This window comes from Pygoscelis adeliae, unplaced genomic scaffold (genome assembly GCF_000699105.1).
Source record: "Pygoscelis adeliae isolate BGI_AS28 unplaced genomic scaffold, ASM69910v1 Scaffold537, whole genome shotgun sequence".
NCBI lineage: Eukaryota > Metazoa > Chordata > Aves > Sphenisciformes > Spheniscidae > Pygoscelis > Pygoscelis adeliae.
The window spans coordinates 538,173-539,403 of record NW_008825213.1 but is presented as its reverse complement, the minus strand read 5'-3'; the positions used below and the strand labels follow the sequence as shown (position 1 = coordinate 539,403).

General features: G+C 56.1%; 1 protein-coding gene across 1 annotated transcript in view; it reads right to left on the bottom strand.

The window, feature by feature from the left end:
- The window catches only part of MOB3A (MOB kinase activator 3A), a 4,755-nt gene extending 4,033 nt beyond the window's left edge, over positions 1-722 (bottom strand). The window contains exon 1 of the mRNA XM_009329059.1: positions 160-722. Coding sequence (XP_009327334.1) covers positions 160-577 — 418 coding nt within the window. The 5' untranslated portion in view covers positions 578-722. The remainder of the gene's footprint in view (positions 1-159) is intronic.
- Between the last annotated feature and the right edge of the window lie 509 nt (positions 723-1,231).

The following is a 1,231-nucleotide window of genomic DNA, read 5'->3' as shown; positions in this document are numbered from 1 at the left end:
GACGCTGCCGGCCTGTGACCAGCACAAAAGGGAACAGCTCTGCTACAAGGGTGACCTGTGCAACAGCATCTCCTGGAACAGAAACGGGACCCGAGGGCTCGAAGGAGAAGGCTCTGCACCAGCCTCCCTCCCCCCAGCCGCAACTGGAACTGAACTCACCAACGTTAGTGGGAAAGATGTCCTCGTTGTTGATCTGTACCTCAATCCAGTCCATCAGGAGGTTCATGTACTGGGGAGCAGACAGGGCCGTGGGTTTTCGGTACTTGTGCTCGTCCTGCCATCGGTACTCGTACTTGGGTCCCCCCGACATGACGGGGCAGGACTGCTCTGTGCAATAGTCACTGATGGTGCCGTAGATCAGGTTGATGCGGTTGAAGAAGTCCACCACGTGCACGGCCACCCAGTCGTTCTGTTCCTCTCCCGGCGGCAGCTGGACGGCAACTTTCAAGTCCAGGCCAGCGTTGAGTGAGGCTTGAGCCTTCTTGTGCAGCTCAAACCGCTGAGTCCCCGGCTCAAACTTGCGCTTGGGCCGGAAGGTTTTGTCTTTATTGAACACCTGCTTTAAAGCATGGGACATTTTTCTTCTTTTCTTCTTTCTTTTCCAGGTCCGTAGCGATGACAGCCGGAGACGCAGCGCTGCTGGGCCACTTCCCGGGGCAGGGCTGGGGCGACTCTGATCTTCACAGAAACCTCCCTCTGCTCATCTGGTCCTGATCTGCAAGGCAGCACAGAAGGGCAGCGATTAGGAGCAGCTCTCTCAACAGGAAACCTTGCCTAAATCCCATAGGAAGAGATCTGGGATACCACCTGGGCCCTCGCCCCAGATCTGAGAAGGGGGGGAAGAAGCCGACGCCAGCTCTCTTTCCTCCCCCTTCTCTTTCCAGCCCAGCTTGCAGCAGAACGGCGGCTCAGGGACCCAGCCCCACAGCCCCATCGGGAAGAGGTGCGGCCTCTGCAGGAGATGGCTGCCGTTCACCCCGACGTCACCGCACCAAGAGACCCAAACCCCACAGAAACAAGGAGAAACTCCACCACCTATTCAGCTCCGATACACCAAATAATTAAGAAGGGTAAAACAAGTTGGGTTTTACCTGGGTCAGATTTTTCACCTACGCTGCCCTCCCTCTTTGGAAACAAGCCTACCGAAAAGGTAGGGTTATAACAACCTACGACAAAGTTCAGACCTGTTGCCAGACGTACTCCAGCAAAACAGCTGTTTGAGCAGGAGCTG